The 24773-nt window shown below is 40.3% G+C and overlaps 1 protein-coding gene across 4 annotated transcripts in view; it reads left to right on the top strand.

The window, feature by feature from the left end:
• SLC22A15 (solute carrier family 22 member 15) overlaps positions 1-24773 on the top strand; it is a 141933-nt gene that overhangs the window by 110762 nt on the left and 6398 nt on the right. For 2 of the 4 annotated variants that reach the window (XM_037826288.1, XM_037826285.1), the window contains 4 exons: positions 10531-10651; positions 12145-12217; positions 14980-15168; positions 19286-21392. In XM_037826288.1, coding sequence (XP_037682216.1) covers positions 10531-10651; positions 12145-12217; positions 14980-15168; positions 19286-19375 — 473 coding nt within the window. In that variant the 3' untranslated portion in view covers positions 19376-21392. Of the gene's footprint in view, positions 1-10530; positions 10652-12144; positions 12222-14979; positions 15169-19285; positions 21393-24773 lie in introns of those variants that run through there. The other 2 variants (XR_005215266.1, XM_037826287.1) reach the window with 2 other exon arrangements.

Raw genomic sequence — 24773 nt, 5'->3', positions numbered from 1 at the left:
TTCTAATTCTAGAAATGTATCCTTTATTCTGCTTGTACATATGCACAAAGATGTGCAAGAATGACTGGAAACAACTACTTATCAATAGGAAACTGGTTAAATACATTATGGTACTTTATGCAATGGAATGCTATATAGCCATTAAAAAGAATGAGGTATAGGAAAGTGATTTCCAAGATATGCCTGTAAGTGAAAAAGGCTGTATCCTCAGAACTGAGAATAGTGCGTGCCTCTTATTTGTTGAGTAAATAATGAATGATAGCAAAATGTGGTATAATGAAAAACTTGGCTGATCTTTGTCCCCAGTTCCTGGGGAAGAAACCTCTGAATCTTTGGAATTTCCCCGTGATAGGAGTGTCTTTTGTTCTTAATGTACATCTGTTTGCAGGGCAGGGCCAGCCACACCTGCAGCCTTAGGGTAGGGGCCGGCCCTGCCAGAAAGACCAACCCTGTCATTAGGAGGTTTGGGCTTTGAGCCACATCATGTCAGCCTGACCTCTGGGAAAGAAGAGAGCCTGCAGATTGAGTTCAACCACGTGGACATTAATTCTGTCAGTCATGCCTATATAACGAGACCCCATATAAACTTGGGACACTTGAAGCTCTGTGAGCTTCCATGACTGAGAAAAAATCCATCCCTACTGTACCAGGAGGGTGATGTGTTCTGACTTCACCTAGGGAGGACACGGAAGCTTGCATTTGAGACCCTCCCAGACGTTGCCCTATGTGTCTCTTATTTAGGCTCCTTATTTGTATCCTTTCACTATAATACAACTACAATAGTAAGTATAGCACTTTCAGAGAGTTCTGTGAATTGTCCTAGCAAATTATTGAACCCCAGAGCATGGTGGGAATGCCCAAATTTTTAGCCAGTTGGTCAGAAGTGTGGGGGGCTTGGGCCCCCAAACTTGAGACTGTTGTCTGAAGGGCAATCGCCCTTACCCTGTTGAGTCTGACCTACTCTGGGGAGAGTTAGAATTGAATTGATTAACTTACCGCAGTCTTTGCAGATGGCGTCTGAAGCTGTTGTTGGAAGTTGCAGAATTTTTTGCAAAACTTTTACAAGGATGCAGAGCTTTTTACCTAGTATCCTCCCATTTATATTTTTTAAAATATGTGTATGCACACACGTGTATGTGGTTGCCTCTAAGAAAGAGAATGAGAGAACCAGTTATCTTTAGTATTGCTTTATTTTTTTATTTTTTTATTTTTTTTACTTTGCACACAAAGGGTATTTTTCTTTAAAAAAAAAAAAAAGCTGAAGTATCTCTCTCTAAGCCCATGTGGCATGTAAACTCACCGCCCTCCCTACTATATGGGACATGACTCTGAGGGGTATAATTCTCCCTGACAATGGGGGACAGCACTTCCAGGGATGAACCTAGACCCAGCATCATGGGATTGAGAAAGTCTTCTTGACCAAAAAGGGGGAAGAGAAATGAAACAAAATAAAATTTCAGTGGTTTAGAGATTTCAAATGGAGATGACAGGTCATTCTGGAGGTTTTTCTTATGTGCTATATAGATACGCCTTTTTGGTTTTTAGTGTATTGGAATAGCTAGAAGGAAATACCTGAAACTGTTGAACTGCAACCCAGTAGCCTTGATTCTTGAAGATGATTGTATAACTATATAGCCTACATGGTTGACTGTGATTGTGAAAACCTTGTGGCTCCCACTCCATCTATCCAGTGTATGGACAGATGAGTAGAAAAATAGGAACAAAAATTAAATAATTAAATGAATAATAGGGGGAATGGAGGAATGGGATGTTTTGAGTGTTCTTCTTTACTTGTATTTTTATTCTTATTTTTTTGGGGGGGGTAGTGAAAATATTCAAAAATTGATTTTTGTGATGAATGCACAACTATGTGGTGTACTGTGAACAACTGATTGTACACTGTGGATGATAGTAGGTTATGTGAATATATCTCAATAAAACTGAATTGAAAAAAAAATTTTAAAAGTCAATGTCTAACCTAAGACTTGGAGCTAGAGCTTGGTAGCTATGGATGTCAGTATTATCCCATATGGCAACTGTTGAAACAGCTGAAAAAGAGTTCAGACTTCAATTAGAGATATGAACGAAGAGGATCTGGTTAGGATTAAGGCAAATCAGGCCAAAGGGTAAAGGACAATACTGACTGGGTTTTAAATATGAGACCAAGGGAGAAGAGGTTTATTTGGTGCAGGATCTATATTTTCTGAAGCACACTGAATGATTTAACTTGGACAGTCAGTTTGTTTGAACACCATAGGTGCAGGGAGAACGGAATGGGAAGTGAGACTTGAGTTTGTTCAGGCTAGGGTGAAATCCTGATACATTCCAGAGTGATGGAGGCAGGGAGTAAAACTGTGTTTGCAGGGTTCCCTGAGGAACTGGGGAGAAATGCAGAAATGGACTTCCCCACCTGGGTTATTGCTGATTTTCTCACAAACCTTGAAAACTGCCAAGTTAGTGGGCCGAACCCTTGATCTGCGGGCTTTCCCTTGTGAGGCTAGTTGCTGCAAGGGAGAGGCTAAGCCCCACTTATAATTGTGCCTAGGAGACCCCCCAGAGAGCCTGTGTGTTGTTCAGATGTGGCCCCCTCTCTCTCTAAGCCCACTCAGCAGGTGAACTCACTACTCTCCCCACTATGTGGGACATGACACCCAGGGGTGTAAATCTCCCTGGAACATGGGAAATGACTCCTGGAGATGAGCCTGGACCCAGCACTGTGGGATTGAGATGATCTTCTTGACCAAAAGGGGGAAGAGAGATGAAACAAAATGAGGTTCCAGTGCTGAGAGATGTCGGATGGAGTCGAGAGGTCAATCTGGAGGATATTCTTATGTGCTGTATGGATATCACTTACTAGTTTTTGGTGTGTTGGAATGGCTAGAGGTAAATACCTAAAGCTGTCGAACTGCAACCCAGTAGCCTTGATTCTTGAAGACAACTGTATAACTATGTGGCTTACACAGTGTGACTGTGTGATTGTGAAAACCTTATGGCTCGCACTCCCTTTATCCAGCGTATGGACACGAGTGGAAAAATGAAGACAAAAATTAGATGAAGAATAGGGTGGGATAGAGGAGATGGAGAGTTTTGGGTGTTCCTTTTTGTTTTTGTTCTTATTTTGGAGTAAGAAAAAGGTTCAAAAATTGATTCTGGTGGTGAACATACAACTATATAATGGTGCTGCGAGTAATTGATTGTGTGCACTGTGGATGACTGTAGGGTGTGTGAATATATCTCAGTAAAACTGTATTTAAAAAAAGTAAATGAACAATGAGGAATAGGAGGGGAATGGGATATTTTGGATGTTCTTTTTTATTTTAATTTTTATTTTATTTTTTGGAATAATGAAAATGTTCAAAGATTGATTGTGGTAATGAATGCACAACTATATGATGATACTGTGAACAACGGATTGTACACTTGGGAGGATTGTATGTTATGTGACTATATCTCAATAAAATTGCATTTTAAAAAGAAGTCAGGAGGAACCTAAGATGGCGGCTAGGTGAGACAGAGAAAAAAACACCTCTGTAGAAAACACTAGATGAAAAACCAGAAAGGGACCCAGAACACCACTTCTAGAATAGCACCAGCCGGACAAGTTCTGCTAAAGCCACAGGGAACGTGCTCTTGGTGAAACCAGGAGTCTGCATTCTGAAATGAATGAGTAAGTCGGCTGAGTCCCTCGGCTACACTGCAGTGTGGGGAAATGGTGGGTTGGCGTTTTTAAAAAAAAAAAAAAAAAAAAGAAGCCCGGGAACAGCTGCAGATAAGACGGGAGCGGTCTGGACTAACACCTCGGTGTCTGGGGTGGAGGATACCCCTTCCCACACCCACTGCTGATTGTCTCGGGTCCAGGGGAGCAAAGGGGAGACACACGACTTGCAGCCGTCTCCCCAGCGGGCGGGGCTACTCCTGCCCGGGGCCGAACACACAGCACAGAGCCGAGCCAAGAAACCCAGCCTGACAGGGAGTCTTTCCCGCAGCACCGCTCACACGACACAATATCGGCCATGGACAGTGACCTTGAATACACCCACGGCTGATTGTCCCGGAGCTGGGAGAGTGGAGCTGTGCAGAAAGGAGGAATTTAACGCATCCCATTCAACCATCTTTGAAGAGGGCTGGGAACGCCCCTACACAGCCCGGCGGCCCAGGGCTTCCCTGGAGGCCAGCGCTCACTTGTGATGTGGCACGGCCCTCCCCCCCCACTCAACAGAGGTCCTGGAAAAGCACAGCAGGGAGGGGGGAACCACTCGGAAATCCCAGGGAACCTACGCCAATACCAAGGACTTTTGGGTCAGCGGCAGAGAACAGCCTTAAATCTCCGGGAACACCTGGGAGGTTTGATTATTAAACCTGTCCTTCCTCCCTAACCGCTCAGACACACGCCCCTCATTCAGGGTGGACAGCACCAACAACACACCCAAATTAAGTGCACCAGTTGGACCCCAAAAGAATCAGATCCCCACACACCACAAAGTTGGGGAGAACTGATTTGAGGGAATAAATGACTCACGGACACCATCTGCTGGTTAGTTAGAGAAAGTGTATGTCACCAAGCTGCAATTCTAACAAATTAAAGATCAAGTAAAGCAAATGCCAAGAGGCCAAAAACAACAGAAAATCTTAAAGCATATGATAAAACCAGACGACATGGAGAACCCAAACCCAAACACTCAAATCAAAAGATCCAAAGACACACAGTTCCTTGCAGAATTAATCAAAGAACTACAGACAGGCAATGAGAGCATGGCACAGGATATAAAAGACTTGAAGAAGAGCATGGCACAGAATATAAAAGACATAAAGAAGACCCTAGAAGAGCATAAAGAAGATATTGCAAGAGTAAATAAAAAAATAGAAGATCTTATGGAAATTGAAGAAACTGTAGGCCAAATTAAGAAGACTCTGGATACTCATAATACAAGATTAGAGGAAGCTGAACAACAACTCAGCCTCCTCGAGGAGCACAGAACAGAAAATGAAGGAACAAAAGAAAGAATGGGGAAAAAAATTGAAAAATTTGAAATGGATCTCAGGGATATGATAGATAAAATAAAACATCCAAATTTAGGACTCATTGGTGTCCCAGAAGGGGAAGAGAAGGGTAAAGGTCTAGAAAGAGTATTCAAAGAAATTGTTGGGGAAAACTTCCAAACCTTCTACACAATATAAATACACAAAGCATAAATGCCCAGCGAACTCCAAATAGAATAAATTCAAACAAACCCACTCCAAGACATATTCTGATCAGACTGTCAAATACTGAAGAGAAGGAGCAAGTTCTGAAAGCAGCAAGAGAAAAGCAATTCACCACATACAAAGGAAACAACATAAGACGAAGTAATGACTACTCAGCAGCCGCCATGGAGGCGAGAAGGCAGTGGCATGACATATTTAAAATTCTGAGAGAGAAAAATTTCCAACCAAGAATACTTTATCCAGCAAAACTCTCCTTCAAATTTGAGGGAGAGCTTGAATTTTTCACAGACAAACAAATGCTGAGAGAGTTTGCTAATAAAAGACCTGCCCTACTTCAGATACTAAAGCGAGCCCTACCGACAGAGAAACAAAGAAATGAGAGAGAGATATAGAGACTTTTAACAGACATATACAGAATATTACATCCCAGGTCACTGGGACACACGTTCTTCGCTAGTGATCACGGATCTTTCTCCAGAATGGACTGTATGTGGGGACATAAAAACAAGCCTCAATAAAATAAAAAATTAAAAAATGTATTTGTTCAAAGCACATTCTCTGACCACAATGGAATACAAATAGAAGTCAATGACCATCAGAGACTTGGAGAATTCAAAAATACCTGAAGGATAAAAATGAGGGGGAGATGAAAACATTCCTGATTAATCAAAAGCTGAGGGACTTCATCACCAGTAGATCAGGCCTAAGCGGGCTGAAAGGAAGGGACAGTAAACAATTGACTGAAACCACATGAAGAAATAAAGATTTCCAGTAAAGATCACATGGTAAATACAAAGACCAATACTACTGTATTGTTGATTTATAACTCCACTATTTACTTCCTACAGGGTCTAAAATACATAAACTGTAATGATAAATTGGTGGTTTTGGACTCAATGTAAAATATGTAATTCTTGACAAGAACTACATAAAGCTGGGGGAATGAGGGAGTATAGGAACACAGTTTACATGTCCTATTGAAGTTAAGTTGGTATCAAAGAAAAACAAGATCGTTATAGATTTAAGATGTTAAATTTAAGCCCCATGGTAAACACAAAGAAAGTATCAGAGAATATGACCAAAGAGATGAAAAGTAGAGTAGGGGTTCCAAGAAGTGGGGGAAGGGGCAATGGGGAGTTAAGAAATAAGAGTAGGGTTTTTGTTTGGGGTGAAGGGAAACTTCTAGCAATAGATGGTCGGAAGGTAATAGCATTGCAACATTCTAAATGTGATTAATCCCTCTAATGGAATGCTAGGGAGGGGTGGAATAGGAAGATTTAGGCTATATATATATATCTTTCCACAATTGAAAAAAAAAAAAAAATAAGACAGTTTAAGTAGATGACAATTAAATGCCAGGGGTGATCCTGGATGTGATCTGAGGTCGGAGGAGAGGAGGCTCAAAGGGACACAGATGGGACACAGGAACAAAAAAAAAAAAGGAAATGTAGAATGTAAGCTTTATATCAATGTTGAATTTCTTGAACTTCTTAGCTGCGTTTAATGAGTTTGCATAAAATAATGTTCTTGTCCATGGGAAAGGTATATGTGAATTATACTGTTTGTTCAAAGATATGTGCAGCTTGCTCTCATATGTTCAGAGGACAGAGCAATAGATGATGGGTGTTAGGGAGGGAAAGAAAGAGACGGTGTGACAGGATCTTAAAGGTGATGGATCGGGGTATTGGGGGAGGGGAGTTGGGGTATGATGGAGTTCTATGTATGGGGTTTGTACTGTTTTTACAACTGTTCCTGTAAGATTGAACTTACTTCAAAATAAAATTTATTATTTAAAAAAAAAAGTCAATGTCTAAGTAGTTAGGATGATGTGGAAAATGGGGCAAAATTAAAATAGGTGGATCTGGATATCTGGGAGGAATATAAGGATATGCTAGAGTTTTCTGTATGGGGTATGTTTTATTTTTTAATTGTCTTGTAAGTTTGAACTTACATTCAATAAAAGAAACAGCATGATGAATGCGTAACTGAAAAAGAAGAAAGCCAAAAGATAGCAAAGTGAATAGGATACACAATTATTTACCCCACCTGAGTATCATAGTAGCAGGCCTGTAGCTGTCTTAAAGATTTTAACATATGAACAGTGAAAATTTTGCTCATAGTAACCTAGTGAATAAAATGGACGATCAAGTTGATTTTTTACTGTTTTGGGTCAGAAGTGAAATATGACTAGGACTTTGTTATTTTATTCTGGTGATGCCAGGTGGGCTCTGAGAAACCTTCCAGAAAACTAGTTCCAAGAATGATGTCCTTAGTAGTTGTATCGTTGGAATAAACTTACAACCTCTTGAGTTAAGTACTTAGAAGGAAATGTGTTTTAAGAAATTTTTATTTCTGTTAATTTACCTTTTAAATCCCTCTTTTTTACTAAATGGTCATTTTGAACACTCATTGGTGATAGCCAATAATGTCTGATTTCATTTGCAGATAAACAGCAAGGTCAGAATCCAGGGAGCCCGCCCAGAGGCTGCAGAGCCTTCCGAAACATTAACTCAGGATGACCACTAATCCCAGCAGTTCCAGACTAGGAGTCCCAGAGAAGCACAAGAAACTACTTTCTAGCAAACAGTGCTTTAAAATTGATGTTGGCTGCCTTGGGGAAAAGTAAATACCCCCAGGTTCGAGTATTGACTGAGACTTAAGAGAGAAGTTTCAGGCATCAGATGAGGCGTTAGTTAGACTGATGTGAGCTCTTTTGGGAGTGTGTGAGTGGAGCCATGCGACCCAGATGTGCCACAGCTGGGCAGTGCTGAGCCTCACTTGGGAGATTTCTTCCAGCCTTGGAGCTTGCTGTCAGTGTTTAGATGATAAGCTTTCTGGGAAGTACCATTTTAATTCCACTTTCAGGATGGCCATTCCCTAACAAGTTAAGAGGTTGTACCTCCATAGTTAAGTTATTCTGAAGGATGTCATCCTTTATGGGTTGAAAACAGTCCCAGAGATCATTTGCAATCAAGCAGACATGCACATTTCTATTTGCTTCACTGCCACCCAGTGCATTTCAATTTTCAGGCAAATAATTGATGAATTTAATTTACCCTCATTTTTGGTTTATGTGAGAAAGTCATTAGATCTCAAAAGCTCAGACACATATCTTGCAATAAATGTGGAAGGCTCGATTATCTTTTTTTCCCTAGAAGTACATCATGGCCTAGGAATAATTATTCAGGACTTAAAAGAGCTTACATTTTCCAAATAGCCTGGCAGAAGAGAAGAAAACAGCCCCAGATGGTCAAGTTTGGCAGTGCCTGGGCCACGTTCAAGGCACCATCTTTAAAATAGATGAGAATTTATTTTCTGATCAGGCTGGGACATGACACTTGTTTTTTGGAACAGCAGATATTACGTGCCTCCTTCCTTGGAGGGAGTGAGAGCATAAACACAGATTCTTTTCACTAAATTAATCCTTATCATATTTATTAATTCAACAAATGTTTAGTGAACACCAACATGTATAGTACTGTGGGAGGTGCTACAAGAGCACACATACAAACAAGATACCAACCTTAGGCTTGGGAACTTGAACGTATTTCAGGCAGACAAGATGGGAAAGTAAGTAACTACAAGGGAATGTCTGTAGCATGCCAGTTGAATGGATAAGAAAATAAGGGCAGTGGAAGTCAAAGGAAGGAAGGGCTGTTTCTTTTGAGTTACTCAAGGAAAGAGTGGTTTATATGAGCCATGGAGTCCCAAGGAAGGACACAAAGAGTGTTCTATTTGTCCAAACTGTCAAGGAGAATGAGAGGCCTTTATATTTGGTGATTAGGACATCTCCATTGACCTTCGAGAGTAGGAGTTTCAGGAGAGAATGGTTTTGGAAGCCAGATGTTAGTAACAGGGTGAATGCATTTGAGTTAACGGACTGGCAGCTACTCATTGGAGATGCTTGATAGCAATGGGGGAGGAGTACAACAAAGTCAATGAGATTTTTCTTTTCCTCAGAAGGAGAAAACTGTGTTATTTTGAACATAGAGGCAAATGAGTTATTGAAACTCATTTTTGAAAGAGAGTAATGGCCCATAATTGAAACAAGTTTGAAAGGGAATAATTAAATTGTAGGATCCCAGGGAGGATAAAGTTAATAAAGATAAGAACCACAGGATAATAAATTGTACTTATGATGAGAAAATGCATTAAATGCTTTTTTACATTTTATGTAAAATATTGCATTAGGAAACTCAAATATTATGACTGGTTAGTAATTCAAGTGAGAAGTTGGGGAAAAGGAAGGATCAGAACTACTTCCGTATTTAGAGTCTTATTCTATAAAGAACAATGTTTTATATCTTCTGGCAGTAAATTAATGAGATTATTCCTTATGTTCTAAATAGAACACCGAGGAACACAAACTGAAGCTAGGAGTTTTTTGTGAACCTCACTTCCATCTCTTGTGTCCATAACCTGTCCCCCTCAAGTGCCAAGTCTGTCATAATATCACTGATTGTTACCCAAGGTTGGGAAGAATGGAGAGTTGAGTAACGCCCTTGGTAGATAAACTGACGATTTTCGTTAAGCTTACTTTGCTATAATACAGAAGTATTTAGGGTGCGCTATCATTTAGGAGTGAGTACAACTTTAACCACCCTTAATGACCACCACTCTGTGTCATGGCCCAAGAGGGCTTTTGTAGCCAAAGGGCTAAAGAAAATACCAGACATGTTCTGAGACATGAGCTTTTATTTGGGGGCTTACCTACAGGGTGGGAAGTCAGTCATGTTGCCCTGAATTCAGGGGCTTCTCTGAATGGATTCAGGAGCTGCTCTGAATGGCGGCAGGTTCAGAGTCAATGTGAAGATACTCCGTGCTTTGAGGGGGCTGAACAAGCTGGTTATAAGGGCTCGACATTCCAATGGGTATGAGAGCATAAGGCAGGAGTGGGGGTCTTGCAATGTAGGAAGGGATTGATTGTAATCAACAGCGAGGAGGGAAGGATTATAGATTATCTTATAGATAACAGTATCTCAGGGAGTCTCATGGAGGACCTAGTTATAGATTACATTTAGCACCAGAAGCCTGATTTTACAAGGAGAGTAGGTCAAACATTGACTGTCCTAGGTCAAGCAAACTGCTGTGTGTGGTCTTCAAAACACTTGGGGAAGACCGTGGGCCCAGGGCTCCCATACTATGCTTGACTTTAGCCAAAGCCTTTAGACAATGTTTGCATGTGGGTCTGTGTGCAAATACTAAACCTTCTGAATATGCTCAATTATACTACCCCTCTACTGTTTGCTATCAAAATCAAATGTGTCATTTAAAAGAGTATTTCTGAACTAAGGCCTTCACAGGCGTTGCCCTTCTTCTCCACAGGCACAGGTGTGTTTGCAGTGGTGAACAGCCGTTCCTTGTCCTTGCTGGGGAAGCTGACGATCAGTGCTGCCTTTAACATTGTTTATATCTACACCTCCGAGCTTTACCCTACCGTCATCAGGTATGTGTCTTACAGTTACCTTCTCCTTCACACACTCTGCATTTTGTCGTAGATGCTGCCATTAACAGAGGCATGGTTCTCTCTTCATCTGAAATATAGCAGTGTGGGGTCAGCTGCGACTTGGCAAATAGTCTTAAGTATGGAAAATATCTTTGTGGACCATTCTTTGCCTGCTTGGCTGAGGAAAATGGATGAATCATACCTTTATCTGGGCTGAATTCCCTCATGCAAATGGTGAAAGAAGTATTCTGCAGTAAACATATTCCATCACCCTGATAGCACTCTGATGCAGTTTTCAGTTCCGTGGATTTCATTTATTCAGTCACCCATCCTGTGTCAGGCATGTGACAGAGGGACAGGGTCTCTTCTCACAGAACCTACGAACAACTAGACAACATTTTTAAAAGAAATGTCATGTAGTAATAAGTTAATATTAAAATATTAGATGTTTAGTGAGTAGGACATGCTCATGGCAAAAAGAATATTCCATCCTGAATTTCCCTTGATAGAGCAAGTCTAAAAACAAACCAAACCTGAATTTGAAGGGTGGGTGCAGCTTAAGCGTTTCCCTTTAAGTTGGGCCATTATTCCTTCAACCAGGCCTTTCACAGTCTTTATGAGAGTCATTTCAGATGAATTCTTCTGTTTGCCTTATCTATGCAACAAGCCTGTTGGTTCTTTCGGCTGTTAATTTAAAATCCTGTTTTTCCCAATAAGAGATCAGATTGTCTGGCACTGCTTAGTTATTTCCTAATTGTTCCTATAACCTATTTCTTCTGGATACTGGCTATAAAACTGTGGTGACCATTTTGTCCAAACTGGGACTTCTTGAGTGTGAGTAGGGGAAGTTATTAATAATTAAGCTGGGATAAAAGGGTGATAATTGTCATCCTACCTATAACCAATACCATTCTCTCTCCCTCCCTCCACCTCCTTCAAACCCACACTTCCTAAACAGGTGATAGTCTTGGTTTCCCGGAAATATAAATTCAGTCAACTCCTATTGATAGGCCTGACTCTTAAATAGTTAATTCACTGAGTTTAATTAACTGTGCAGACTTTTCAGATCATAAAGCCCTGGCTCTCTGTGGCTATAGTAACTGAAAAAAGACCTAAGACACAAAAATCAGAAGAATGTTTGGCATATTCAAATGTTCATTTCTATCACACTGGCACCAGCCAGTATGGTAGCTTGTAACCTCATGTGGAAATTTAAATTAAAATTAAAGAAAATTTAAAATGCAGTTCTTCAGTCTCACAAGCCACATTTCAAGTGCTCAGTAGCCACATGTGTCTAGTGGATACCATATCGGGCAGTGCAGTTATAGAACATTACCGTCATCACAGGAAGTTTTGGCAGTCAACGCTGCTCTGTAGAATCCTGTGCTGTAGAGATTTTGGGGATATACTATTCTAGGCCCTCTGCTCCCCATGGTGTTGAAATCGCCCCCCCTAGAATTTACTGATTTTCTTTCTTTTCTTATGCCTTTCAGGAATGTTGGGCTTGGAACTTGTTCCATGTTCTCCCGAGTTGGTGGGATTATTGCTCCCTTCATCCCCTCACTGGTTGGTTTGTACCTCCTAGTTTTGTTTTCCTTGATTCTCTGCTTTGGAAATGCTTGTGCTTTGAGTAGAAGGAGGTAGTGAACAGATATTGTTTAAGATCGCCTCACACAAATGCAAACCTTGTGTCTTTTAAATTAAAAATCCAGCACTCCATCAGGGTAGAAGAAGCTAGTGGGTATGATTTTTTGCTGAAGTCTCTAAGCCCCTGAAGAGTCCGCTAATGCCCAGCTTGCCCCCTTCCTCTCCGCTTCATAAGTTAATCAGCAAATGTTTATTGAACCTCTACTGTGTGCTGAGCTCAGTGCTAAGCTCTTTACATACATTGTCTCATGCAATCTTTACAAAAAACATGTGGAGTTGGCATTGTTGTTACTCCTGTGTTAAAGGTGAGAAATACAGCAGAAATGAGTTAAATACCTTCCCCCAAATCCCACCACGTGGAAAAGAACAGTTAGAAGAGAAACATGGTTGGCAGTATGTCTACTAATATTTTTAACATTTTCCTAATTTATAGTCAAAAGAAAGGGAATGGACTAAATGACTGCTCTAAAATCCATCAAGTCCTGAAATTCTGAGGTTCTATGAAAGGACCTATGGGGTCCCGTATACATTTCCCTCCTTGGTCTGATCTGTACCTTTCACAGCCAAGATACAATGAACGCTGGCTAGATAGATCCTCTTCCCTGGGTGTATTTCCTCTTGGTGTTGCACCCATGAACCTGTTATATAGACAACTGTTCACTGCTACCTAGCTCACCCACCTCCCCATACAGGGATGTTGCTGGAATGCCATTGCATCCTGTCATTTTTTGAGTTGTAATACTCAATACTTCCTTTTTCTGAGTATCTCTCTTCATATATAAGGCTTAATTTTAGGTCACAAGACCCTTCTTATGAAGGAGTTGTGTTAAATTCCATATTTCTTTCTGCAAAATGTGTACAATATTAGGTATCTACTATTAAAGATATCCAATTGTGGATGACTCACCTAGAACATTATAACACTCGGTGTGTGTTCTAGTTTGCTAATGCTGCCAGAATGCAAAACACCAGAAATGGATCGGCTTTTATAAAGGGGATTTATTTGGTTACAAAGTTACAGTCTTAAGGCCATAAAGTGTCCAAGGTAATGCATCAACAATCGGGTACCTTCACTGGAGGATGGCCAATGGTGTCCGGAAAACTTCTGCTAGCTGGAAAGGCACATGGCTGGCATCTGCTCCAAGTTCTGGTTTCAAAATGGCTTTCTCCTGGGACGTTCCTCTCTAGGCTTCAGTCCTCAAAAATATCACTCTTAGTTGCTCTTGGGGTGTTTGTCCTCTGTTAGCCTCTCTGGAACAAGAGTCTGCTTTCAACAGCCATCTTCAAACTGTCTCTCATCTGCAGCTCCTGTGCTTTCTTCAAAGTGTCCCTCTTGGCTGTAGCAAGCTTGCTCCTTCTGTCTGATCTTATATAGTGCTCCAGTAATTTAATTCAGACCCACCCTGAATGGGCAGGCCAACACCTCCATGGAAATTATCCAATCAGAGTCATCACCCACAGCTGGGTGGGGCACAAAGCATTAGAATCTAATTAACACTGATAGGTCTGCCCACACAAGATTACATCAAAGATAATGGTGTTTGGGGGGACATAATACATTCAAACTGGCACAGTTTGTTTCTATTGATCCTGCTAAGTTTAAGAGACATGAAAGTATTGTTTTCCCCTTAATTCAGCGGCACATCCACTGTGCTGGACATGTGCTTGTGGGCGGGTGGCTAGAGATGAGAGCCCCTCTGCCTGTATGCCCCTCCTCTTCTTCATCTCCCTGCTCTCCCTTCTCCTTTTCTTCCCTTCCTCCCAGCCTCCTCCTGCCCTGCCCATCCTCCTCCTCCTCCTCCATCTTCTCTTCAGTTTTGAAAATTGGGACAAAATTATCTGAAGAGAAATCCTAAAAGTAATAGTGTCCTACCCAGAGTTACATGTGAACACTTGGCACCAAACCAGGATGCCCTAAAGCAGAGCGGCTCCTGTGCAGGAATTCAAGAATGTTCATCAGTTCTCACAAAGGCTCCAAATCAGCATCCTATAAAGAATGTTTCCTGTGTTATCTTTGAACCCATTGTATTTAAAGAAAATGTTTAAATGTTTCTGAGTACAACTTTTGGATCTCAGAAGCAATTGCTTGTAGGTCGTGTTCAGTTGAAGCAATTTACACACCATATATATGTGGTATAGTTCTCTATAATTTAGCCTTTTTCGTTTCATAATTTTGTATCTTTAATCCTGTGCATCTCAGTTATAGTGTTAAGCAAATCAGCAAGGCTTTCTGGGATTGTTTGGCTGATTCCAGCGTTGAGAACTTTTAAAGTTCATCATCAGCAAATATTGTGTAATGTCTCCTGTGTGAAGAACAGACACAGTGCCAAAATGGAAATGGAGCTAAACACCATGTTTCCTGCAAACTCAGGCCATGTAGGCCTGCCCTGCTCAGTTACAGCCCTGTCCTCTTCTCCCACCCTGTATATAAAACAGCTTGCTGCTTCTGATCCACATACCAGTGCTCACTTCCATCTCTACATGCCTGAGGAATTAATCAGTGATTTCCCAGGACAATTCTCTAAGCGGAAAGAAAAAGTTGTTTATAGTGGATTTTAGTAGGAAGGCATAAAATGGATAGTTAAAAGATAGTTCTTCAGTCTTGAGACTGCTGATGTCATCTTCTGCAGAAACTAATACTGAGTTTTTGTTGGTTTTCATTCTACTCCTTATTTCTGCAGAAATACGTGCAGTGGTCTTTACCTTTCATTGTCTTTGGAACCACTGGCCTGACCTCCGGCCTCCTGAGCTTATTATTGCCAGAAACCCTTAACAGTCCATTGTTAGAGACCTTCTCTGACCTTCAGATGTACTCCTATCGGAGGCTGGGGGACGAAGCATTATCTTTACAGACCTTGGATATCCCACAGGTATGGTGATTTTTTTAAATCATTCACATCTTCTGCTTGCATTATGACAGTTTTTGAAAAAAATGAATGCTCTGATCAGATGAAATAGAACTGAGAGAAACTGTTGGAAAACAAAGGTAGGATCTAATAGCTGACTTACAGAAAAATAAACAAGAGATTAATTTGCTTTCCTAAACACATTTGGGGCTGTTCTAGTTTGCTAATGCTTCAGAATGCAAAACACCAGAGATGGATTGGCTTTTATAAAAAGGGGATTTATTTGGCTACACAGTTATAGTCTTAAGGCCATAAAGTGTCCAAGGTAACACATCAGTAATCAGGTACCTTCACTGGAGGATGGCCAATGGTGTCCGGAAAACCTCTGTTAGCTGGGAAGGCATGTGGCTGGCATCTGCTCCCAAGTCCTGGTTTCAAAATGGCTTTCTCCCAGGACGTTCCTCTCTAGCAAGCTTGCTCCTCTTCAAAACATCACTGACAGCTGCACTGAGTTCCTTCTCTTTGAGTCAGCTCATTTATATGGCTCCACTGATCAAGGCCCGCCCTGAATGGGCAGGGCCACGCCTCCATGGGAGTATCCCACCAGTCACCACCCACAGCTGGGTGGGGCACATTCCAAGCAAATCTGATCAGCACCAAAACATCTGCCCCGCAAGATTACATCAAAGAAAATGGCGTTTGGGGGACAATACATTCAAACCGGCACATTCCACCCCCTGGACCCCAAAATGACATTATCTTTCCAAACACAAAATACATTCATTCCTTCACAATATCACAAAAACTTAAATCATTTCAGTAACAAAAGTTAAGTACAAGATCCTATCAAAATCAATTACAGGCGTGGTGGGTCCTAAGGCATAATTCTCCTTTAGCTTTGGATCTGTGGACTTAGAACAAGTTATATGCTTCCAGTATACAAAGGAGGGACATTCATAGGATAAACGTTCCCATTGCCATAAGGAGAAGGAGTAAGGAAAACAGGGTTAACAGGACCAAAACAGTTCCTAGAACACGACCTCCATTAGATTTCAAAGTCTGAGGGTCATTTACAGAACAATGTTGCATCCTTGGGGCTTGAGAGAGCAGGAGTCTAACCCTTCCTAAAGGCCTTTGTGGCAGCCCTTTCCTCTCCAAACACTTGGGTGAGTGCTTCAACATATCCACATATTGGGGAGACCACCTTCTCGGCCCCACCCTCCTCAAACATCGGGGCAGCTCCCGGATTCCCTTCCATCTCCGGGGCACATGCTGAACCCTTTCAGAACAGTGTGGTGGCAGCCAGGCTCTCCCCAATTCCCTGGGAATGTGCTCCACCCTCTTTGGGGCTTGGGGTGACAGGACATTTCCTGAGCATCGAGGTGGAAGGCCCGCCCTCGACCTCCAGGGCAAACTCACCCTTTCCATGCGTGTGGGCCACTCCGCTCTCCCAGCCCAAGACCTCTTGACTCCAGACCTCAACCTCCATGGCTCTGTCTTTGAAGAAATTTTTCCTTCAGTTCGTTCCTTGTCTCTTCTCCAGTCCAGACTGGCAACGGCTCTGTCTGTAAAGATCTCACAAAAATTCTGTTGGCTTTGCATGAAGCATACAGGGGTCAAAGCCGTCAGACAATAGGACTTTCCACAAATCCTTTCTGGATAATTCCATCTCCAATCTTGGCTTGTACTGAAATGGCGGCTGGGTTCCATGTTTGGTAACATCCTCATGTTGGGCTGTAGCTTCTGGGATTCTGCCCCCTGGAAGCTCATAATTTTCCACGCCATCAGCTTCTGGTTTCTTTGAACCCAAGAGTTCAGTTCTAAGTTTATCTCTCTCCGCTCGCATTTTACTAAAAGCTGCAAGAAGAAGCCAGGGTACATCCTCCACATGTAGTCTGGAGATCTCCTCAGCTAAGTATTCCAGGTTGTCACTTTCAAATTCTTCCTTCCATCCAACACCAGGACTCAATTTTGCCAAATTCTCTGCCACTTTAAAACAAGGATCACCTTTCTTCCAGTTCACAACAACACATTCATCATTTCTTTTCAAGTTCTTATCAGAAGTATCTTTAGAGTCCATATTTCCACAGTCTCTTCAGAGCAGTTTAGGCCTTTTCTATCAAGCTCCTCACAACTCTTCCAGAAACTCCCCATTATCCATTTAAAAAGCCATTCCAACATTTTGGTATTTGCAAACTCAGCAGCAAAAGCACCCCACTTCTCTGGTAACAAAATCTGTTCTAGTTTGCTAATGCTGCAGAATGCAAAACACCAGAAACGGACTGGCTTTTATAAAAAGAGGGTTTATTTGGCTACACAGTTACAGTCTTAAGGCCATAAAGTGTCCAAGGTAACACATCAGTAATCAGGTACCTTCACTGGAGGATGGCCAATGGTGTCCAGAAAACCTCTGTTAGCTGGGAAGGCACGTGGCTGGCATCTGCTCCCAAGTCCTGGTTTCAAAATGGCTTTCTCCCAGGATGTTCCTCTCTAGCAAGCTTGCTCCTCTTCAAAACGTCACTCACAGCTGCACTGAGTTCCTTCTCTTTGAGTCAGCTCATTTATATGGCTCCACTGATCAAGGCCGACCCTGAATGGGTGGGGTCATGCCCCCATGGGAGTATCTCACCAGAGTCATCACCCACAGCTGGGTGGGGCACATTCCAAGCAAATCTAATCAGCACCAAAATGTCTGCCCCAGAAGACTACATCAAAGATAATGGCGTTTGGGGGACACAATACATTCAAACCCGCACAGGGGCAAATTCTTTTTTTTTTCTTTGTTTTTAATATTCATTTTATTGAGATATATTACCACACAGTCATACAAAACAAATCGTATATTCGATTGTTCACAGTACCATTACAAAGTTGTACATTCATCACCAAAATCACTCCCTGACACTTTCATTACCACACACACAAAAATAACAAGAATAATAATTAAAGTGAAAAAGAGCAATTAAAAAAGGAACACTGGTTGCCTCTGTCTGTTTGTTTGTTTGTTTCCTTCCCCTATTTTTCTACTCATCCATCCATAAACTAGACAAAGGGGAGTGTGGTCCTTATGGCTTTCCCAATCCCATTGTCACCCCTCATAAGCTACATTTTTATATAATCATCTTCAAGATTCATGGGTTCTGGGTTGTAGTTTGATAGTTTCAGGTATCTACCACCAGCTTCCCCAATTCATTAGAACCTAAAAAGGGTTATCTATATTGTGTGTAAGAGTGCCCACCAGAGTAGCTTCTCGGCTCCTTTTGGAATCTCTCTGCCACTGAAGTTTATTTCATTTCCATTCACATCCCCCTTTTGGTCAAGAAGATGTTCTCCATCCCACGCTGCTGGGTCTACATTCCTCCGCAGGAGTCATACTCCACGTTGCCAGGGAGATTCACTCCCCTGGGTGTCTGATCCCATGTAGTGGGGGAGGGCAGTGATTTCACTTTTCAAGTTGGCTTAGGTAGAAAGAGAGGGCCACATCTGAGCAACAAAGAGGCATTCGGGAGGAGGTTCTTAGGCACAATTATAGGGAGGCCTAGCCTCTCCTTTGCAGCAACAGACTTCTGAAGGGAAATCCTGTGGCAGAGGGCTCAACCCATCAAACCACCAGTCTGCTATGTCTGTGGGCATGTTAGCAACCATCGAGGTAGGGTAGGCCAATACCCCTGCATTCTCCACCAGCTCCTCAAGGGGGCTCTGCATATTCTTTTCCCTGTTTTTTTTTTTTTTTTTTTTTTTTTACATTTTTTTTTTAAATCAACTGTATGAAAAATAAAAAAATAAAAAAATTTTAAAAAAACATACACTAAAAGAATATTTCAAAGAGACCATAACAAGGGAGTAAGAAAAAGACAACTAATCTAAGATAACTACTTTACTTCCAACATGTTCCTACTCTACCCTAAGAAAGCAACCTAATATAGCAACATTTCTGTGAACTTGTTCCTACTATACCCATTAGAAATTAACAGACCATAGTCATTCCTGGGCATTCCCAGAATGTTAAATTTACTCGGGGCTAATTCTAAGAGGAGTAGTCATAAAAATACATTTGTTAGTTGAATAGCTAGATAATAATTTTCATTTTTAGAAATGTCATGACATCATTTCACTGTCCTTTTCTATTTTCCTCATTTAGTCTGCAGACAAGGAGAGCACTTTAGGGAGCGAGAGTGAGGAAGAGGAAGAGTTTTATGATGCAGATGAAGAGACTCAAATGATCAAGTGAAGACCCCCAGATTTCAGATTTCGTCTCAGAATCAGAGGATCATCTTTTTTGCCTCTGCCTAAGGCAGATTCTCCTACAAAACTTACGAGCTGTAGAAAGACAGGCTCAAAAATACATAGATGGTACTCAGCATGGAATGATTTTTTAAGGCACAAAGAAAGTTGGAGAAGAGATTTCATGAGATGACAATCACTGCATTGAGGGATCTGTTGTTAATGTTTCCAAAATTCAGGTTTAGCTGAGAATCCTGGCCTCTGGCCAAACAGCTCAAATCCATGTTCCAGAGTGGTAGGCAGATTTGTCTATAAAAATTTGGTCTTCTTGTTTTCCTTTCATCATGACCTAAAAGCTGATACTTTAAATTTCTCACTATTTTAATAGGATAAGTCATTCTAATGATTGAATCTTGATACCATATTTGACATCTACCCCCACCAGTCATTCCTAACCAGGAATCTTTGGAGGCAGGTTGTTGTCAGGATTTCAATTCTGTGTTGGAGGAACAGAACTAAGAGGTCTTTTGCGTGGCCCTCCAGCTTTACCTTCACTGAAGACATTTGTATTCTCAGCTTGGTTCCCAGCCTGTTAGCTGTCAGAGCTGTTTGTGTCTTTAGTTCCATAGATGATTGACTAGTAGAAGCCCAACTTTACCAAAGCAATTTTCTGTAGAGTCAGAGGTGTAGCTCCCTTTGATATTCAAATTGTTTAATCTTTTTAGTTTCCACTTGTATGTACCTCCAGAAAAATGTCCATCTGAGATTGTTACCAGCAATAACCTCAAAATCATGCATGGTAAATGTTAAGCTTTATAAAGGTGGAGGGCAGTTAAAAAGTGACATGTTGAACGTTTGAATGTTTAAAAAAAAGGGCAATTTTTGATGAGGAAGAAAGGAAAATTATCTTTCATGAATTTTTGGTTTGTTTAGCTTTCAGTTTTGTGCAATAAGGGACTTGGATAACATTTAAGAACTTGAACTCTTCTTGTCTTAGATCAGCCCCTGCCTATTTAGTTAGAATGGAAGGCACAGTAATTTCATAGGAAACATAGATTTTTTTCATAAAGTACTACCAACTTTCAAGTATATTAGTATCATTCTTAGTTTCCTAAAGTCACATGTTGAAAATATGTGTCCCTGTGATACTTGAATATTGTCTCAAATAGGAGTATTAACCTGGACTAGTCAGCTTGGGCAGCATGGCTTTAGGTCATCACTTCCCCAACTAGGATGATTTCTGTGTTTTCAGAATTGCATTTCTACTCACATCTTGGAGAAAAAGAAAATGCCTTAGGGGTAAAGAGAAGACGTCACTGTGGCTGCTACTGAAAATCTTAGAGGCATCACCTCCAAATACTCTCCTGTTCTCTTCCACAGTGACTTCTTGGTTTGCACTGTATCAGTCTGTACCTTTGTGTTTGTTAAAGTATTTTTGTGTCCTTTATGACAGTCTTCATGCCCTTTATTAATTATTGGACTTTTCATAGACTGAGGCCATGTGTACTGTGGTTTCTTTCTCTCTGCTGTGCCCATAATACAGCCCTAGACATAGTGAGCATCTCTTGAATATGGCTGTTTCCAACCTTCAGGGAAGTTGTGGATCCCTGCCCAGAAGCATTCTTGCAAATCCTGGGCAATTCCAACCCAAACCCCCAAGCTGTGGAATCCTGCTTGGCTTTCCCTGGATATTGGAGAGCCTGCCCACCATCAGGAGAGGAAGAGAGGAAGAATTTACAAGGACGCGCAAAAGCTTTTCCTCAGCGATTGGACATTAAAAGTAAAACAGTAAACTAACATATATATAATGTTTTAGTGGAAGCCCTTCATACTGTAAGAGTAAATACATCTCATTATAGAAAATTTGGAAGATAGAAGGAAAAAATGTTATCACCCTTAGGCCCAACACCCAACAAACACCAGTGTTAATGGGTTTGTTCCAATTGATGACCAATTAGGGGTGTTTCTCTCTGTTGGCACCAGGGTTCCCTCTGCTTCTGGCTGTATAAATGAAGATCTAATCACTTCGCTTCCTGGGTCCTATTATTTCTCAACTATGATGTTAAAGAATGGAGGGAGGAATACAAAGTTTGAGCACATATTGCTTCATAAGGCTGGGCTGGTTATTAGCTGCTTGTGTTAGAAATGTCACTAAATTTTGTTTCTTTTTAGATGGTTCCTTAGCTAGGTTTAATAATTACTGTTCTTTCTTTCCCCTATCTTAATAAAAACAGATTTTTTTCTTTTTGATATTAACTGTTAAAAAGTATTGATTGTAAAGGCTTGTGTATATTTGTGTTGCATGTGTATATTTGTGTTGATTAGATTACTGGAAAACTTTTGATAAGTGACATATTTTGTTTGTGCAGATGGTTTGTAAAATGTATCCTTTTTTACCTTTTTTTATTTTTTATTGTGTCCAAAAATGAAATTTCTTTTCTCCTAAAGGGCAGCAAGAAAAATGTAAGACACATAAGAAACCTCAGCATTTCCAAACATAAATGTCTTATAAATAGCTTGTCAGAACTTTGGGACCACACCAATATGTTGAAAGCAGCAGTGTTACCATTTCCTAATTTTAGGAGTTATAGACACTGCCCTTTGAAAACTCCAGTATTTATTATTTGACTGCTTTCAAGCAATATAGGCATTCTTTAGTATTTAAAAACAAGCAAATAATAAAACAAACAAGCAAATGAAAGTTTTGGGAGGTACTGCTTAGGTGAATGTAATCTGAACATGTATTTTTATGGATACCAGATAATGAAGATTCTTATCGTAGATTTATATTCTTAAAAAATTCAAATTGAAACAATTTTATCACTGTTAAAATATGCCTTTCAATTAGGACTCACTCCTCCATTACAAATTCCTTTTAGTCATTGGTTCTTAAATTTGGAAGGGTATCTATAAAGGATTAGATTTTTTAAAAAAACAAAAATAAAATGTAGATATTTTGACTTATTGTAAATTTAATAGAGGATCACAAAACAAACGCCTTTTCTTTTGTTCTTACAGAATGTGTCAGGATGTATAGTAGCATCTTTGGTAAATTGGATAAAGATTGAACCTGCTAGAAATTATGGGTGACATGGAACACAAAATATAGCAAAGTTGGGGAGACATGGGTACAAAAGATAATTTCAAAAATGTTTTTAGAAAGAGAAAAATACAAAGTTGATACCTTTTTTTGAAAACCAGTCAGTGTAGTACATTAAAGGAGAAAGACATGATTACCTCAATAGATGCATAAAGATTATTAGACTTAATTAAACAACCATTCAAAATAAAAGCTATTAGCAGACTAGGAATAAAAAGAAATTTCCTTAATGAAATGAGGGGTATTGTAGTAGATATGGTGGATTGACACACAGCATCTATTCACCCTCCTGGTACCTGGGCCTTCAAACTTTCTGGATCATAGCCCAGTAAGAAATGTTTCCCTCTCGTGTGTGGGTGTGTATGTGCACACATACATATATAACTTTGATGAAGCAATACTTACTCTTCTTGCTTGGTATGCTGACAACTTATATTCTTTTCTATCTCATCTTTTACAATGTTGTTTTTGATACACTAAATCAATTTCATGATCCACCAATGGGTTCAAACCCACAGTTTGAAATCCCCTGCTCATTTTTGTACTTCGGAGGCATTAAAGCTAATATGTACATTTCCCAAGCTCTCTTGCAGCTAGGCTTCTAGTATAATTTAGTTTCAGTCAATCAGATGCAGATAGAATTTGGAAGTAGAAGTGAGATGGAGGCCATACTTCTTAAGCACCTGTTTGTTTTGTTTTGTTTTGTTTTGTTTCTACTTGGATTCACAGCAGTGGAGGCATTTGGTTTTTCTGAGGCAATGATAGCAGAGATGTTGGGAGTACTCATGATATGCCAGGAACCTGACAACTACGGCTTGCCACACTGATGATCCTTTTTTGAGGAATCAAGGATTGACCATGATCAGCAAAGTCTTCAAAGTCTCACATGTTTTCCTCCTAATTTTCTTGAAAATACAAAATAGAAAACCAATGATCTAAAATAGAATTATTATCTCTAATAAATGCTTCTAATGCAACATAGTAGATTGGAAGACTTAGTCCTGAAGTTTATACTGGAAAATATTGGAATAGAGCAGTGGCTTACTTTCAAATAATAGTCTTCCCAAATTCGTTATTGTAATTAATTTTTCCACCATAGTTTCCTCTAAATGGGTCCTTTGAGCAAGGGGGATGAGGAGAATGAGCAGTTGTTTGCTTTTTTAGTAAGAAGGGCAGCAGAAAGGACCAGTGGTTAAGAAGTACCAATCAAATCAACTTTTCCATAAAGAATACTTCCAAGGACCTTTTTTAGTCTACATGAGCCATGGGGTATTGTATTAGTTTCCTCTTGATTCTGTGGCAAATTACCTCAAACTTAGCTTTGGATAATATAAATTTATTCTTTTACAGTTCTGGATGTGAGAAGTTCAAAATGAGTCTTTTTTTTTTAGAAAGAAATATATCTTCTTTAAAAAAAAAAAACAACTAGGACTGTAAGACAGCCATCTAATCTGAAAGTTGAAAGCTGTAAGTCTGTGTATGCCCCCCCCCAAAAAAAAGCATACTTATACCCACCAATATCCCAATCTCTCCCCAAAAACAATCCACACATACACCTTATTTTGTTTGGCTGGCACACTGATTTAAAAAAAAAAAAAAATCAGAATCCAAATGCTTTTAATGTTATCTAGTGTAACAAGCTCCAACATTCCCTCTGTTTTAAACACTTCCTTTACCTAGCTGACACCTAAAAAGGCATTTGACATTTGAGTTTGCGAGTCTCTTCAACTGTCTTGAATGTAATAACAACATCCTAAATAAATGCCATACATTATGGTCACTAGAACAACAGATATAGGAATTTCTCTTTTCCTACTGGCCTATAAGTTATTTGAGGGCAAAAGCTTTGTCAAGTACTCTTTACATTCCCCACAGTGCCTAACACTGACTAGGTCTTGCATACAGTAGGCTACCAGAAGAAATTAGTAAAGGGAAGATTTTTTTCATCATAGACTCATTTCTAGGAATAGTTGTACTTCTCTTAAGTAAGTGATTTGTTTCTTCCTTGTGGATACTACCATTCTATTAATTCCCAAGTGGTGGTAGAGGAGCTGACTTTAGTCTGTAGGTATGTTTTGTTTGATCTACATAGTATTGGCCCAAATAGTACTTTAAAACAGATCAGTGTCCAGGTTCTAAATATAGAGGCATTTCATATAAAAATCCATTTTCATGGCTTCTCTCTCAAATTGGAACCGTTGACAAGACTGGGCCTTCATCTCCAATTGCCAAAGATTAACTGGAGATGGATGAAGAGTTGCTGCCCCCTTTCCCTGGGCAGGTGCTCAGAGTTCAGGTTTTCTGT

Source organism: Choloepus didactylus, chromosome 2 (genome assembly GCF_015220235.1).
Source record: "Choloepus didactylus isolate mChoDid1 chromosome 2, mChoDid1.pri, whole genome shotgun sequence".
NCBI classification, from domain to species: domain Eukaryota; kingdom Metazoa; phylum Chordata; class Mammalia; order Pilosa; family Megalonychidae; genus Choloepus; species Choloepus didactylus.
This window is presented reverse-complemented; position numbering and strand designations above follow the sequence as displayed.